The sequence below is a fragment of the Equus asinus genome, chromosome 9 (genome assembly GCF_041296235.1).
Source record: "Equus asinus isolate D_3611 breed Donkey chromosome 9, EquAss-T2T_v2, whole genome shotgun sequence".
In the NCBI taxonomy this organism is placed as follows: domain Eukaryota; kingdom Metazoa; phylum Chordata; class Mammalia; order Perissodactyla; family Equidae; genus Equus; species Equus asinus.
This window is the reverse complement of record NC_091798.1, coordinates 93,826,595-93,839,956: the sequence shown is the minus strand read 5'-3', so window position 1 is coordinate 93,839,956 and position 13,362 is coordinate 93,826,595. Positions and strand designations below refer to the sequence as shown.

Here is a 13,362-nt window from a genome sequence, read left to right as displayed (position 1 = left end):
TTATTTTTTGTGGATACATGTAGAACTCCTTTCTCTTTTCCCTTATGCTATCTCTAACCTTTGATTTAGTAGACTATGTGTCAGTAAACTGAAATCAAACATTTTAAATGGTGTCTGAGTCTCTTTGATGTCCTCAGAATTCAGAAACAAGTACTTTTAGTGAGTCTCCTTACTTTTCATGACAAAATAGTTATTGGTATAGATCAATAAGCATCTGTCCTTCTTTTTACCTAGATATAATTGAACAAATAGGTTGTTCAGCCAAAGCCATACCAAGAGGGTTATATTTCAGAATGACGCTCTTAATCAGGTATAAGAAGTCCATGTTAAGGAGCACAGGGTTGACATTATATATGGAGCTAATGTCTACAAATCCCTTCCCCCAAAACTGGCCTGGTACCTGCCTCCAGGCTCCAATGGGACCAGTGCTGAGTAAGGTTGCTTCCTGGAAAGCCAAGGACCTTAGAAAATTTTGCCGACCTCAAGAAGGGAGGAATTTACCCCAATTTAGTGAAACTGTATGTGAAATCTGGTAGAAAGACTTTCTTGGGCTTAGGCCCCTAGCCTTGGAATAGAGGAGCAAATAATAGAGGCTTTTAAAAGTCAGGGATTCCTTATGAAAGTTTCTGAATAGAAGGTAATTTTTTGGGGCCTAAGTAGTTGCTCAGTAATCTAAGGCTCTAGATTTGCAGAGAAAACTTGAGGCCTATGTGGTTAAATTGCTCGTGTGTGTAAATACTCAGGCCAAACCTAAGAAGACCAGCATTTTTGTGGTCAAGAATAATCTTTATGATTCCAAGGCAGGAGACTATCAGAAAAATTATTTGAAATTTGGAAATAAAGGAACAAGGGAGGCACCGCCTCCCTCATCCCAGGGAGAAGCCCATCCAAGGATAGTCTAGGATGGTGGTGCTCAAGTGAGGTCCCTGGGCCAGCAGCATCACCCAGGAACTTGTTATAAATTAAAATTCTTGGGTCCCACCCTAGACGGACTGAGTCAGAAAGCCTGGGGTGGGACCCAGCAGTCTGTAGCTTAACAAGCCTTCCAAATGATTCTGTAAACTAAAGTTCGAGAACTATTAATCTAGGGGGAACGACTTAGTTCAACTTACTGTTTACTGCCAATTAAAGGAATCAGGCTTAGTGAAGTCGCCTGTCACCTTGTAGATTTCTGTTAGAGATGCAAATAATTTCTGTCCGGTGGAAAAGAGAGCCTCAAAGTTATCGTTTATGGCCTCTTTGGACATTAACCAGAGTTGCGTCTAACTCAGCAATCTTCTACTAACATTGCCTAAAATACCTAGCTCTTGGAATTAGTTTTAACATCTTACTGGTTTCCTTACTAATTAATGAGTCGAATAAACTCATTGACAGGTGTTCATTTTATGTTTACATGAGAATAATGGTTTTTAAGCTTTTGAAAATTATCATCAATTTATTTCACACCGTGCTGGGAATGAGCCCTAATACTGGGCAGTGCGGGCCTTGACGGCAGGACTCTGTTTGCCTTTGCTCAGTATTTTTTCCTCACATGAAGCACAGTGTCTGATGTGAGGTATACAAGCTCCGAATAAATATGTGTGCAATCAATAAACGTGACCTACAAGGTGTCTGATTTTTAAAAGAGGAATTTTATAACTGGCCCTTAAGTATTAATTTTGTTGCTTTAATTAACTTGTTTTAGCCTATTTCTTAAGGAATTTTTGTAGGGTTTGTTATCAGGGACCCTGACACTACAAGATGATAGAATTGGAAAGGGGATTTTCTTGAAGACATTCTCTGAGATGTGTTGACCGTCACCCGTAAAGTCAGACTAGTTTAGATTCAATCCCAGGATAGTTTTCTTGGTTGCAGAAAGCACTTGTAAGCAATACAGAGTGATGTGGCCAAATGGATCACTGGATTTTGCTACCTTATGATATGAACAGGAACTAACACTTCACGGATATGTGCCATTCACAGGAAGAGGAGCCAAACAGAAGGGTAAACAGTGTTAGGCAAATCCATCAGAAGTGCTAGAAAAGCAATTACAAGTTTATGCCCAGCTGACAGTAGGTGAAATACTATTTTCACGTTACTTAGATTACCTTTGGGGTGAACGCCTATCGTTTTTCTCTCCCCTTGGTTTTCCTTTTGGCAGCCTTGGCCTCCTGCACGCCAGGTGCTTAGGGGGCAGTGGTGGATTGCTGACCAGTCATCCTCTTCTCCCCCCAACTCCAAATAGCAGTGCATTTATATGCCATGCTAACAGATTTCCGCCTCCTGGGAATGTAAAGCCTGAACAGAATGATAAACAGGGGTTTTAAGCTGAACGTTACCAAAACAGCATCCAAAACGACCGGCCATGGTTCCTGGCTGGGGGCCCTGGCCTCGTTTCATTCCTTGGTATTGCCTGCTTCTTCAGCTTTCTCTTCCATTCTGGATCTTTCCATTAATTCCCTTTTGCTTCAACTAATTAGATAAGGTTCAGGTGGCTTACAACCGAAGTCTCATAACTGATACAGCACCTGTTTTCCAGAGGAAGTGATTAACCCACGTCCTACGCTCAGGGGTCAAGTCGACTGCAGCCCCGGCTCTCCCTGCGGGATCTGTAGTCACTCAGCTTCAGTGCTCCTCTAGTAGGACTGAAGGCATCCGACTTTTAGTGAAGAACTGACTTCTCTTTCACGGGGGACTTTTTCTACTGAAAAGCTTATTTGCGAGAGAAAAATATTCTAGGTATACTTCTAGAAATGACAATCTTAAGTCTTCGTTGACTGACTTACATTCAATTTATTTTAATTATATTGTTTGAGCTAATGGAGTGTTCTGGCAGGACAGAGGGTTAAACAAAAAATCCTAAACAAATCCCTCAGTAATCTTATAAAATTAAAAAAAAAAACTAGCATGCACACTAACAGAAAAAGTACTTTATTTATTATATCATTTTGTAAACAATCACACTGTGCATTTTTTAATTCAACAATAACAATCTTTTCTCCTATGGATTTATAGCAAACCCCATATAAAGTCAAGGAGTTGATACAAGAGTCAAGATGAATAGGGCAGAATAATTTCTGAACGTGTTAAATTACAGCACTTGATACAAAGACAGATGAGTGTCTGTACCGTAACAATTTACACGCCACAAAACATTAATTTATGATTTTAAATATGCAGTAAAACACATTTATATAAAAAGCATCAACATTAACTTTATTATAAACCAGTGAATTACTCAGAAGAATATTTATTAAAACTTACTAAAAATCAGTAAATATTGCAACTGAGGTAAAAATTTATAAGTAAACAAAACTATCATTTATAAGGGCCCCAAAGTAAACGCAGGGCAGGTAACGCTTCCTGACGATGACGTCTACTCCTTGATGTTTTGAAGCAGCTTCAATAAATGTGACTCAATAACCTGTTGAACTAGAACAGGCAGGCGATCAGAACCACAGCATGATGAGCACAAAACTTTAAAACGAACTATCAAATTCAACTTAACATCCCCAACTTCTTCCTAAAAGAAAGTTATTTCTAAATAAGATACAGTCCAAGGACGATAAGATTGCAACGCAATACTTAACACGCTTAAAACGCAATCGGTCACTGACTCACTGATTGCCCAAGTTACGGGGTTTTTTGTTCTTGGTTTCTAAATTTTGAAACTGAAGGGCAGTCCAGAGCACAAGGTTGTTGTAAGGAACACAGAAAGGCAACTAAAAAAGCTTTTTATAAGAAAAATGTTAAACGCATCTTGCAAGTACGTGTGCGCTTATCCTCCAGCAACTAATTATTTGGGTTGTGAAGAGTAATAGTAACACACTCATGCCTAGACTTTATCGGAATTTGTGGATTTCGCCCACAGTTAAAAGTACACGTCAGCAGTTGGGGCAACACGCAGCACTCTGCGACTACACGTAGTGAAAATGCTTTGGACCACCAGTTTGTACTGTTTACAGACCTTCACCAGAACGAACCCGAGAGTTCTGAAACGCTTACCACTTCTGTAGCCCAAGGCGACAGCTAAATCCATAGAATTATATCCGGAGTCGGTTTCAATTGTTGGGTCAGCTCCATTTTCTATACCAAAATAGAAAAATCTACATCAATAAAATGAAAATATGGCTATGTTTGTCTATTACCGGCTCACGTGCAAACAGCGGGACTGATTTTCAGCAAATGTGGAAGGTGTTTTCAGGACGTTCTGACAGAGGACAGAGAGCAGAGCATTCCCTGTGGGGGCTTGGAGGGGAGACACGCCAAGCAAACAGGCACCCTCTCGCACTGTGGGCAGAGGGCACAGCCGCGGATTCACACGTGACCCCCAAAGACAAGCAGCCAGGACAAGGGCCCCGGGTGCAGGCGGGCTGTGCGACAAGCTGCCTCCCACAGGCGGCTGTGGGGGCAGGGGCTCCAGAGGTGGGGAGCAGCGGGACCACTGAATTTAACAACAGTTCTGATGCTCCTGAGGAATTCCCGGGGAGGCCAGCTTGTGAAAAATAAAACAAAGTCCTCACATGGCACTTTCTAAATATTTTCACTTTTATCTGCTTACCTAACAGCATTTTTACACATTTCACATGATTTCCATGTACAGCATAAAGCAAAGGGGTCCCTCCATTCTGCAAAAAGGAACGGGGAGTCAGTTCTTCAAGGTGAGCAAGAATGGAATAACGCAGTGCTGCTGCGAGAAGTGTTACTAAGAACGAGCGGGTAAAGTAGCTCCGGGTAATCCTAATATTTTGTGAGGAACACTTAAATCAGGACTAATAATTGAGGACATTAACTTTTCCTTCCAGGTGTTTAATTAGCAAAGTTGATTAATTAAGTAATCTTCTAAGTGTTTAATAAGATTTATGATGTCTCCCCAAACCAGAGAAATCCTAGAGTGACAGTAATTTAGAATCAGCATCACAGACTCACCCAATCGTATTCATTGACATCAACTCCACAGTCAAGCAGCATTTTGACAATATCTGTGTAGCCTTTACTGCAGGCCAGGGACAGTGCACTTTCTCGACCTTTTCCTAAAAGCTGCGGATCGGCACCCTGGAGTGGGAAGCGGGGATAAAAGCCTTTTCAATTCACGCAAACAAGAATATTGTTATTTCTCTCAATAACAGTTACAGCTCCACACTTAGGTCAGTCATGTTCTGGGATTAATAAAGAAATACTGCCAACTTCTACTCGGGGATGCTCTCGTCATCGGGGTGTCTGGATGCCTTCCTCCCTCCCTCTCTCCATCCTCCCTACTCTTCACTCTGGAGTCAACACCTCCTCGGAAAGCTTCTCCTCCAGGGCGGACAGAGCTGCTCCCACCGCTTAGAGGGGCTGGGCCTGAAGTCGCCTCTCACCGCCTCACGTCTGATCAGTCTCGCCTGCCCCACTCCATCCGAGCTCCGCAGGAACAGGAAAAGCGTCTCCCAGTCTCTTGGGTCCTCTACCATCACACCCAGCTGCCTGGAGCTACAGCAACTTTACTAAAAACTGAGCTGAACTTAAGGAACTGCACACAGACGTTTTCTGAGCATTTTCCTTACATTCTGAAGCAGAAACTCCACCACAGCTATCTGCCCGTGTGCTGCGGCCCACATCAGAGGAGTAAACCCTTCTTCATCCGTGTGATTGATAACATTTTCTATTTAAAAGAAAAGCAATTTTTGTGATCTAATTTAACAACCACATACAAATAGCACCTCAGCAATCCCGGCATTCTACAGAGGCGATGCTGTGGCTCAGTGAGGGTCACTCTGTGCTGACTTCTGCTCACTTAAGCCCTATTGTGCGTTGCTGCAATGTGCCGTCTAAGGGTATGAAAATGTGCCCCGATGTACACAGCTGCGTTCAAACAGCATATTACTGAAAGTATAACCAGCAGATGCGACATAATGCCAGGTGCAAGGCAGTCCACAGAATCCTGGACTCAGAATCCAGAGACCAGAGTTTGAGTGTGGCTCTGTCACTTCGCAGCAGTGTGATTCTGGGCACATCATTTAATTTCTCCAATATATGAATAATACCGCGCTTATCTCAACGTGTGGTTGGGAGGATCAAAATAAGAATGAGATTACATGCTAGCCTTTAGCATTATGTAAATACCCATTATTATAAAAACTCCAAAATCATATTACAGCTATCTTCTACTCTACAGCTAACACCACTGCCATTGAATTTCTTTCATTCTTGATGGTTTGCTTACATAATATCATGGGACTGAGGACTGAATAATCTGAAACACAGCACCACACAATTCACAATTCCACCCTGAATCCTATTTTGTTTCCTGGATTCAGTCTACTAGTTATAAAGTCCATAGTTTTTTCCCTATATTTATTTAGTAGATTGAGAATGAAGCCTTCAAATATTTATAAACAAACAGAAATATAATGATGAAGTCAGTCTTTCCTATAAAGAATGACATGATTAAAAAAATAAAACTCTTTTATCATGTGCCCTGTATTCAATCAATAATGGTGGGACAACTGGCTAACTTTTTGAAAAATGAAAACACAAGGGCTGGCCCCATGGCCTAGTGGTTAAGTTCAGCGTGCTCCCCCTGGGTTTGGTTCCTTGGGGTGGACCCACACCACTTGTTGGTGGCCATGCTGTGGTGGTGACCCACATAGAAAATAGAGGAAGACTGGCACAGATGTTAGCTCAGGGCCAGTCTTACTCACCAAAAAAAAAAAAGAAGTCACAAGGGAAAAATAAATTTGCCACTTAAAAATGTTAAGCTTTTGTTTGAAAACATCATAAAGTCAAAGGAAAAATGACAAACTGGGAAAAATGACAAACATAAACAATGAAAAGTGGATTTCTTTAATTTAGATAAGAGTTCGCATAAATCAATCTGTAACAGGCAGTTCACACAAAAAGAAACCCAAGTAGACTATAATTTAAAAACTGTAAACAAAACCAGTATGAGATACCATTTTTCCCCCATGAGATTAGCGGACGTTAAAGTCTCATGACATCCTCTGTCAGGGAGAGTGGGGGAACAGGAACCCTAACTCTGGTGTGAGGACAGGACAAACACCTGGCAATATATTTATATAAGTAAAAATTCATATACCTTTTGACGAGCAAATGTACTTGTAGGAATTACCCTATGGATATACTTAAAAAGAATGCCGATGATATTGTTACTTAAGAGCAACAAACTAGAATCAACCAGCTCCAGGGAGACTAGTTAAAAAATAAAAACATAGTATATATATGTATGCAATACACTGCAAAATCATGGACTTATTAAAAAGAATGAAATCAATCTTTATGTGCTTATATGGGAAAATTTCCAAAATATTAAGTGAAAAAAGTAAAGTGCAATGCAGGGTGTATATTCTCCCTCTTATGTAAATAACAAAAAGCACATACGTATTCTCACGCATAACCCCAAATAGAAACAGAAACGTCTTCTAGAAAAGTTTTCTAAAAATAAGAAACTTATAATTCTTGCTTTTGGGGAAAAGGCTAGGGTGGTAAGGGAAACTATAATTTTTATAATCTACAGTTCTTTTTTTTTTAAACTATCTATTGGGTTGTCTTCTTGGTGAGATTATGCAACTATTTTTTTTGTCTTTATACTTTCCTGTGTTAAAATAATAACAAATCTAAGAAATCCTATTAAGTTTGTTTTAAATACATTTTTTAAATAGGCTGTTACCTTGCTCAATACGGGTAGCCAGGTAGAGCATCTCTCCCTGAGCAGCCAACTGGTGAACAGATAAAGCTGAAACAACACCATAAAGCCTCATGTGTTTCTGTAGGGCACACCGCCATCACCTCATCGTTCATGTTTGTGCGGCACTTTCTTCTTCCAAAACAAAAACTATCATTTTATCGTTTAAAAAAATACGACTTCAAATATACCCTAACTTTACAAGTAGCCATTCAGTATCTGAAAATTGACTCTTACATGTTTAAGGTACTTCTGACATCTGCAAAGTGTTATTATCAATGAATATGCAAACTGTGATGATCAATTATTAACAATGCAAATTGTTATTGATCTTATCAATCACAGAAATGGTTTAGACGCTTAATTTTTAAAATGCTATCACTGTATCCAAACATATAAGGAAGCTGGGTCCAAAAGACACAAAGACACACCTGTCTTTTTATTGACTGAATCCAATGAAGCCCCAAATATCATTATTTCAAGACTCCATGGGTTTTTCCTAACTTTAGGAGCAGTGAGGTAGTAAATGGAAAACTGGCCTTGAGAGTAAACTCTTGAGTGCAGACCTAGTTGGGCCTAACTAGCTGTGTGACCTTGGATAACCGAGTAAACATTTGTCTGTAATACGAGGGATGTGAACCATATGATCTCTAGGTGTTTCTTTTCAGCTCAAAAATTTTATGGTTGGAATATTTTAAGACACTATCTTTATTTTAAAGCAAAGGCAAAGAGGCATTGTTCTATGAGAGTTCATCTGAAAGATTCATATCACTTGATCCTTGCCTTCAGCGATATGACTTGGTGGCCTTCATACGGAAAGGAAAGCAACTGGAAGACACAGGCAAATTTATATAAGGAATACAGAAATGGTTAATAGCTGGGTAAGAGTCACAGACTCTTCCTGGCTTAACTGCTCCAGCATGTGATTCAAAATTAGGAGGGATATAGTATTTTTGAAGTAAAGACAAATATTTCCCTGTGCTTTAGAATACAGATGCATTTACATTATATTTTCAAATATAGCTCCTAACATCATATTGCTAACTTTTTTCTCTCATTAACATACCCATACTATATAGAATATTTTCTAGTTTATTCAGAAAAATTTCATTTCATTTCTTCTAGAATGATTCTACATTTTTAAAAAAATTGTGGATTCAAAGTTTTAAAAAAGGTAGTTTCTTATTCATACTATATTCAAACTCAAAATTACAGTAGAAACCACTTAGCTTTTACACAATCACTTGTTTATCAGTGATCTAGTTTATAAATGAGGTGTGAAGCTTTGCACCCCAAGACACAAAAACGCTTACAATGTCTTACTCTGCACAAAGTCCAGAATAACTCACTGTGTTTTATAGAAAAACTACAGAGGTTTTAAGAATTAATATTTCAACCTGTATTTGTTCTCAACAGAGAAACATAAAACAGGAAATATGTGAACATGCAGTAACATGTGAAAATGTTTTAAATTACTAAAACTACCAGGGTATCACTTAAGTTTTCCAAAATAGATATGCAGTTAATGAAAATAATGTTTCAGAGCCAAACTCTTGAAACCATTATACTGGTATCAAGAATTTTTTAATACATCAGTGGAAAATACTCACAATTTGCTAACAGAGGCGTGGTGGAGACCTCGTTTCCTCTGTGTTTGTTGGTTAAAGTAGTCGACTGTTTGATGGGGGAGAAGTGCTTGGTTGTGGAGGGAGTGTAGACGTGCCTCACTTGGATTCCCGGAGAAGGAGACGTGTGGATATTGCACTCAGCTGAGGAAAATAAATGTAAACATATTAAAACAATATTTTAATGACAAAGCATTTCAAAGTTCTATATCAATGTTTACATTAAAAAAGAAATACTTGAGGTATAATATCCTCAACTGTTTCTCAAGTCTGTACTATCATAGTGAAAGTTCCAGAAAAAATCTATTAATCTTGAGCAGTTTTATTCTGCGATTAGTGGTTTTATTCAATAGATTGTTATAAAAGTAAATCTACAATACGTTGACAGATTTCACTGCATTAAACAATAGGAAGCTAATGCTAACCAAATATTCATGGAATAGGGAATGTCAAGCTGATGCGTTCCTACAAGGCACAAATAATTTTTTCCTCCTATGATTTTAAAAGGTAGGATAAGGAACTTTACTAGGGAATTTGTAAACAAACAAAGGTTAAGCAAGAAATTAAAAAAAAATCAACATGCACTTATGGACATTATACATAACATGAAATTATTTAATTTTTGTTTCTGTGAGATTCCAGAAAAATCATATTAAAAGATGACTTCCAAACTCTTTCCCAAACTCAAAATCCCATGATCAAAAAGGGGGGGGGGAACCCCAAATAAACAAAAACCAAACAAAGGCAGATATTTATACCATAATTTTCAACCTTTAAAGAGGACAGATGCCACCTCCAGGTCAGAGTTAACCTGATCTTGAATATTTTTACTATCCTCCTCGTTTAAGGACTTCACGAATCGAGAACACACGTTCATATCGAATCGGTTAGGCAATATAAACTTCATTCCCATGGCAACACCCTGCGCGGATCCTTCTTCTGCACTCGCATCCAGCGGCTGTTCTCTTTTGACGTCTGGCACGCCAGTTAGATTGTAACTGGCGGGACATTCCTCCACTATCAGCCGGGCTCCAACATCCAGATTTGCTGATGTAGCCATGATTTCAACCGTAGTTTCAATAATTAAAACATTTCTTGATGATTTCCTCTTAGTTTTATAAGACTGGTATCCAGTATATTCTTGGAATTTGGATGTTAAAAAACCTGAAAGGAAAAAATTAAAAATATTATACCAACTTAGGTGAAAGTACACAAAATAATCATTTTCAAGCAAGTATGCAAACAGTGCTCTAATAAGCACCTATACATAATAGAAAGCATACGACGTTCAGAGGTGGAGGAACCTGGGCACGAGTTCAAGTGTCACCATAACCTCTCGAACCCACAGTGTCACTCAAAACATGGGGATTCCACCATTAATCTCACAGGATCCTCTTGAAGACCAAATGAAATCCAACAACATTCTCACCTCCATCACTAGGGTCCAACAAATTTTAGTTACCCTTTCCTATTCCCAAATATTGCCAGATGGATAAAAGGTCAGGCTATGAAAGTAAACTTTCAAGTAAAAACTTTAACCTCTTACCTGAGGTTCATTTTCTAACATGCTATGTTTATAATGGCTCTCAGTTTGAATTTAAGAAAATATAGAAGTCACACTGTATTCTAGTCTCTTAGCACCTACAATACCCATGATTCCTGGCGAGTGAAGAGCTTTATGAAACCTTGATTATGATGAACTGAAGATTTATTTATTTCTCAGTTTTTGTTCAGATCAAGTGTTAGCAACTTAATGCAGGTTTTGATGAAAATTAAAGTGTAGAGATTATAGATTGGCTTCTTTAGCATCTTGAGGACATTAGGATCAAAGTATAAATTTTGGATCTTGATCTTTATAATAAGTATTATGAAATAAGAATTACTGATTATTCTTCAAATGTAGATCGTCAAGACATGAACTCAATCAATGCTAACTCTTGCACAGATGATAAGCACACCTGTTATTCAATAATTTACTATTGTTTTAAAATGAGTTTTCAGTAAAGTCATTGCTGACACTTTCCTGTAGACCTGCACTGAATTTCAAGAGAAATTCCATTATTGTACCTAAAATTGCTTCTACAAAACTGAAGACCTCTAAGATATATAATTGTCCTAGATATATAGTCACTGAGACAGGAAGAAAACTAACATCCAGTTAATTTTTTCATGTTAGGGTTTACTTCCTCTTACAAATTGTGAGAGGGTGCAGGGTGTTTTAAAATTGGAATTAATCAGAATTAAAAGAGAAAAATGCAAACAATCACAGTGAAGGTTGGTAAACCACACATTTACAGATAACCATTGTTTACAGCTTTAAAACATTTTCCAAGATTGATCCTTGTAACAATCCTCTGAGTAGTCGTGGCAGGCAATCCTGTCCACTGTAGTGAAGAGAAAAAGGGAGCCCATGAGTTACGGGGACCTATCCAGCTCTTCTGACTTCATCACCCTGTCTATTAAAATAAGAAGAAGCACTAAACTAATCCAAAACTTTCAAGGGAGAAAGAGCTGAAGAAATAACAAATAGTAATAATAATAATAATAAAGAAAGCAACAGGTAACAAAGTCAACACACTTTAGCAAAAGGAAAGAATGCAAGCAGAACAGGAAGTGAGCTGTGCTTCCGGTGGAGACAGCCGCAATGCAGAGGTCTTTAAAAGGGTCCTGCAAGATACAGCTGTGCTTCCTGAGGGAGGAGCCATCCCCCAGACTCCCACCCAGAGCTGGGCTAAGTGCAACTCCCCGAGCTCTCAGCACCCTGCAAAAATCTCTATTTCAGCGTTTATCATTCTTTTGAACATTTCCATTTCAAATCCCGATGAACTGAAAACTCCTCTAGAACGGGGACCACTCTTACTAATCTTTGCACACCTAACAGTGATTGGTCTTGTCAGGTGTTCCATAAATGTTGTCCGATCTGAACTTTAACAATGTTTCATATTCTTTTTTTGTCCTGAAACGATCCTGCAGACGCTCAACAAACATTTGCTGATTAGATCTGGCTTCCCATTCCCAACATCGCCACTAAGTAGCTGTGCAACCCTGGACAGACAAACCATACAAGTTTTCTGAGACTCACTATTCATCTACGAAATGAAGATGGTTGAAACGGGCATCTCTAGTGCTCTTTCCAGCTCTAAACATCTTCCATGTTATAAATCAGGGTTTATAGATGGAATTACCAGTGTTTGAGGGGAGAAGAGCACCGGACTCGGGGGAGGAGGGAGTGGAAAGAGAACCCGTATCGTGGCACTACTCCAGAGAGGAGAAGCTAAGTTGACTGATGAGGCCAAAATTCTGAAGAATAGAAGGAGGGGTGAAAAAGATGATCGAGAAGAGGAGGCGGAGAGAAAAAGAGGTAAGGCCAAGGAGAGCCAGGATCACCTCGGTGTGTCGGAGCCCAGGGATGAAGGGGGAGCGCCTCACGAGAAAAAGTGCGCAACTGTGCTAGTCCCCAGTGGATGCTCACGACGGGAGCCCCCGGGTCCTCCTAATCCTGGGCTGTCCTGCGAGGGAAGGAAGGTGCATGAGGATGAGGATGCCTCACACCGACAGGCGCCCCGGGTCCCAGGGCAAGAGCCCGCTGCGGGGGATGCTGCAGGCGGGAAGTCCGCGGTGGCCGGCCGGCTCTGCTCGGGAGGCGCCCAGAGCTCAGGCACCGCGGGCGGAAGCTCGGGCTCACCCGCGGCGGGCGGGTCCCGGGGACCCGGGCTGGGGGCTGGCCGGGCGGGAGCGCTGGGCCTCGCGACCACTCTCGACGGCCCACGGCAAGGCGGGCCTTTCCATCTGCCGCCGCAGACTCACTGCAGGCTCCCCCGGCCCGGCTTGTTTGCACCCGACGTCACTTCCGATTTCTCCTTTCGTTTTCGGGCCCCAAACCGATCCGCATCCCCGCCGCCGGAGAGCTCCGGGCGTCTTCCCGCCGCTGCGCCGCGGTCCCCGGCGCGAGCACTCCACAACCCGCGCCGCTCAGCCGGCCGCGCCGAGTCACAGGCGCTGGGCCGCTGTCGGCCCGGCCACGCCCCCTCCCCAGCGCCCCGCCCACCGGGCCGGGCCGCGTACCCCGCGCCG

At 40.8% G+C, this 13,362-nt stretch overlaps 1 protein-coding gene across 5 annotated transcripts; it reads right to left on the bottom strand.

Annotated features, from left to right (window-relative positions):
- Positions 1-2,889: 2,889 nt before the first annotated feature.
- ANKRA2 (ankyrin repeat family A member 2) lies at positions 2,890-13,232 on the bottom strand. Of its 5 annotated transcripts, none has more exons than XM_044778036.2 (9): positions 13,096-13,232; positions 10,060-10,452; positions 9,274-9,432; positions 7,649-7,714; positions 5,526-5,623; positions 4,909-5,034; positions 4,541-4,607; positions 3,985-4,065; positions 2,890-3,411 (listed from the first exon to the last, which is right to left on the bottom strand). In XM_044778036.2, exons 2-9 carry the CDS (start codon positions 10,346-10,348, stop codon positions 3,356-3,358), a joined length of 942 nt encoding a protein of 313 aa, XP_044633971.1. In that variant the 5' UTR covers positions 10,349-10,452; positions 13,096-13,232; the 3' UTR covers positions 2,890-3,355. The 5 variants fall into 5 exon arrangements, with proteins under 5 accessions (XP_044633971.1, XP_044633970.1, XP_014707363.1 ...); XM_044778035.1 differs by having other exon boundaries at positions 12,974-13,110; XM_014851877.3 differs by lacking the exon at positions 13,096-13,232 and adding an exon at positions 12,676-12,812.
- Between the last annotated feature and the right edge of the window lie 130 nt (positions 13,233-13,362).